This window comes from Triticum dicoccoides, chromosome 6B (genome assembly GCF_002162155.2).
Source record: "Triticum dicoccoides isolate Atlit2015 ecotype Zavitan chromosome 6B, WEW_v2.0, whole genome shotgun sequence".
Lineage (NCBI taxonomy): Eukaryota > Viridiplantae > Streptophyta > Magnoliopsida > Poales > Poaceae > Triticum > Triticum dicoccoides.
In genome coordinates this window covers 485,961,230-485,964,674 of record NC_041391.1, presented here as the reverse complement: position 1 = coordinate 485,964,674, position 3,445 = coordinate 485,961,230, and the positions used below count along the sequence as shown (strand labels likewise).

Sequence of the window (3,445 nt, the reverse complement as noted above, 5' to 3'; positions counted from 1 at the left end):
GGACCGGTGTCGGGTGCCGACAGCTTCTTGAGGCACACAGGCTCCCTCTGGGCTAGGGTTTGGAGCGTGCGCACGGGGAGGGAGTGGTGACCAGGAGCCGCTGAAGCTTGACGGACGGTGAGGTGTCCGGAGACGGCGGCGAGGATGCCCCACGAGCTGCGCATTCTGGATGCGCAAGGTGGATAGTCACAGGAGCAGTTGTCTGCGGGCAGCCCATTTGAGCTCGAGAGCAGAGCAGCACTTTGGCTCGTCGATGTGATTTTATCTATTAATTATTTTATTTACGAAATCTCGAAACAATATCCTCATTTTTCAGAAATTTCATTTTTGTCACCCCGTCGTTGCAGTGCGGAGCGGTGTGCTACCGGTGCACCGGACGCGTAGTGCATTTGAAAATATTAAAAAAAAATAAAAAAAATCTACTACATAATTTAAAAAAATCTAGTATATTGACACAACATTAATGTATGTTGTCACAAAATTTCATATCAAAATTTAAAATGTTGCACGAAATAAAAAACGAAAATTTTGACATCAATATGATTTTTTTTTTGCAGGGAAGTTGGGTTTCAGAATAAGGTTTGGGTCTTGCCACCTGATCCTTTGTGTGTCTGTGTGCTCTTTTCCATTCTTACCCGACCCAGATCATTTTTGGCCGAAGGAGTAGGAGTAGCCCACGGCCAGATCCATTAGAATGGAGGCTCTCCTGGTGATTGAGACTCTGATCCATCCATGGGATAGAGGCAAGGGGGCTTGGACGCAAGACGAACTCCGTTTGCACTAGGAGCTCCGGTGGAGAGGAGATTGGGAAGGATCACGTCCCGTGGATGCGGCCAAAGGGCGGTCTCGGTTATTTCCCTATCGAATTGGTAGAGACAGGATAGATAGAGGATACTATTGTCACTTTTTCTCCTCCACTTCCCTAGAGATCGCGCTAGCACTTGCTTTCTCCACTCTCTACTTCATCCAATAGTAATATCCTTGTATCCAAAATTGGCAAATATTGGACGGTGCACTTCACCCAACAACACGAAGAACATTAACAATACATTAAAATGTTATTTTATATCACGCAAAATTATTCGGTGCTAGTACAAACTAGTGTTCATCCTATTCCCCAAGAACTAGTAATTCACTCAAACATGTAGATGACGTACATAAAGGAATGAGACAAGTTACCAGCCAACATGATGTTGGAGATGAAGAGGAGCATGTTGGCAGCGGCGACGGAGAGGGCACTAATACGTCTCCAACCTATCTATAATTCTTGATTGTTTCATGCTATTATATTATCCATCTTGGATGTTTTATATGCATTATTATATTATTTTATATCATTTTTTGGGACTAACCTATTAACATAGTGCCCAGTGCCAGTTGTTGTTTTTCCTTGTTTTTGTCTTCTACAGAAAAGCAATACCAAACGGAGTCCAAACGAAATAATTTTTTTGACAATTTTCTTGGACCACAAGACAACCACAAAGCTTCGGGGGAGGCCAGAAAAGCCACGAGATGGCTGATAACCCACAAGTATATGGGATAGCAATAGTTTTCGAGGGTATAATATTCAACCCAAATTTATAGATTCGACATAAGGGGAGCCAAAGAATACTTGCAAGTATTAGCATCTGAGTTGTCAATTCAAGCACACCTGGAGATTAATTATCTGTAGCAAAGTGATCAGTATCACAATAATATGATAGTTTTGATAGTAGTAGCAACAACAATAGTAACGGTGACAGTGATAACAATGATTTTGTAGCAGTAACTATAGCAGTGGCAATAGTAGTAACTTAGCAAGAACAATATAAGGTAAATTCGTAGGCATTGGATCGGTGACTTGTTGGATGATATTCATCATGAGACAGTCATAACCTAGGGCGATATGGCACTAGTTCCAGTTCATAAATACAATGTAGGCATGTATTCCATAAATAGTCATACGTGCTTATGGAAAGAACTTGCATGGCATCTTTTGTCCTACCCTCCCGTGGCAGCGGGTCCTATTAGAAACTAAGGGATATTAAGGCCTCCTTTTAATAAAGTACCGGAACAAAGCATTAGCACACGATGAATACATGAACTCCTCAAACTACGGTCATCATCGGGAGTGGTCCCGACTATTGTCACTCCGGGGTTGCCGGATCATAACACGTAGTAGGTGACTGTAACTTGCAAGATCGGATCTAGAACATGGATATAATGGTGATAACATAAACGGTTCAGATCTGAAATCATGGCACACGGACCCAAAGTGACAATCATTAAGCATGTCAAAGTCATAGCAACATCAATCTCAGAACATAGTGGATACTAGGGATCAGGCCCTAACAAAACTAACTAGATTACATGATGAATCTCATCCAGCTCCTCACGGACCAGCGAGCCTACGAAGGAATTACTCATTCTCGGTGGGGAGCATCATGGAATTGGTGATGGATATGTGTTGGTGATGACGAAGATCGAAGATCCCCCTCTCCGGAGCCCCAAACGGACTCCAGATCTGGCCTCCAGATAAAGAACAGGAGACGACGACAGCTCTGTCTCGTGAAACATGATAATTCTTTCTTCCTAATTATTTTCTGGAAAAAAGTGATTTTATAGCATCGGTTTCAGGGTCGTCGAGGCCACCAGGTGGGGACAACCCACCTGGGCGCGCCTAGAGGGGGTGGCGCGCCCTGGTGGGTTGTGCCCACCCAGGTGCCCCCCTTCGGTGGTTCTTGGCTCCAGATATTTTCTTTTATTGTACAAAAAATTCTCGCAAAGTTTCGCTCCATTCCGATAACTTTTATTTCTGCACAAAAACAACACCATGGTAGTTCTACTGAAAACAACGTCAGTCCGGGTTAGTTTCATTCAAACCATGCAAATTAGAGTCCAAGACAAGAGGAAAAGCATTAGGAAAAGTAGATACGACGGAGACGTATCAACTCCCCCAAGATTAAACCTTTGCTTGTCCTCAAGCAATTCAGTTGATAAACTGAAAGTGAAAAAGAAAAACTTTTACGAACTCTTTTGCTCTTGTTTCATAAATAAGCTTAAACAACACCCAGGTTTTCAGTAAAGATTATAACTAACCATGTCAACAAGAACTCTTAAAAATTATATTAACTCATATCAATGACATAATCAACTAGAGAGCAGCAATAAGATATCTCAAACAGCAACACGTTGTCAAAACTACCATGATATAATATGACAATAGTGGTATCTCGCTAGCCCTTTACGAGACCACAAAACATAAATGCAGAGCACCTCCAAAGTTCAAGCAGCGACTAAACATTGTAATTCATGGTAGAAAAGATCCAGTCATGATGCACCCAACATTAGCTACACACAATGCATCAGCATGACCGCAATGCTCTCAGGTTTTGGCGCTTATTTGAGAAGGTGATGACACAACATAAAAGTAAATAGATAGTCCCTTTGCAGAGGGAAGTAGTGA

General features: G+C 42.3%; 1 protein-coding gene across 2 annotated transcripts in view; it reads right to left on the bottom strand.

Moving 5' to 3' along the window:
• The window catches only part of LOC119323526 (probable enoyl-CoA hydratase 2, mitochondrial), a 3,302-nt gene extending 3,100 nt beyond the window's left edge, over nucleotides 1–202 (bottom strand). For both annotated transcript variants that reach the window (XM_037597207.1, XM_037597208.1), the window contains exon 1: nucleotides 5–202. In XM_037597207.1, the coding sequence (XP_037453104.1) occupies nucleotides 5–164 (160 nt within the window). In that variant the 5' untranslated portion in view covers nucleotides 165–202. The remainder of the gene's footprint in view (nucleotides 1–4) is intronic.
• Between the last annotated feature and the right edge of the window lie 3,243 nt (nucleotides 203–3,445).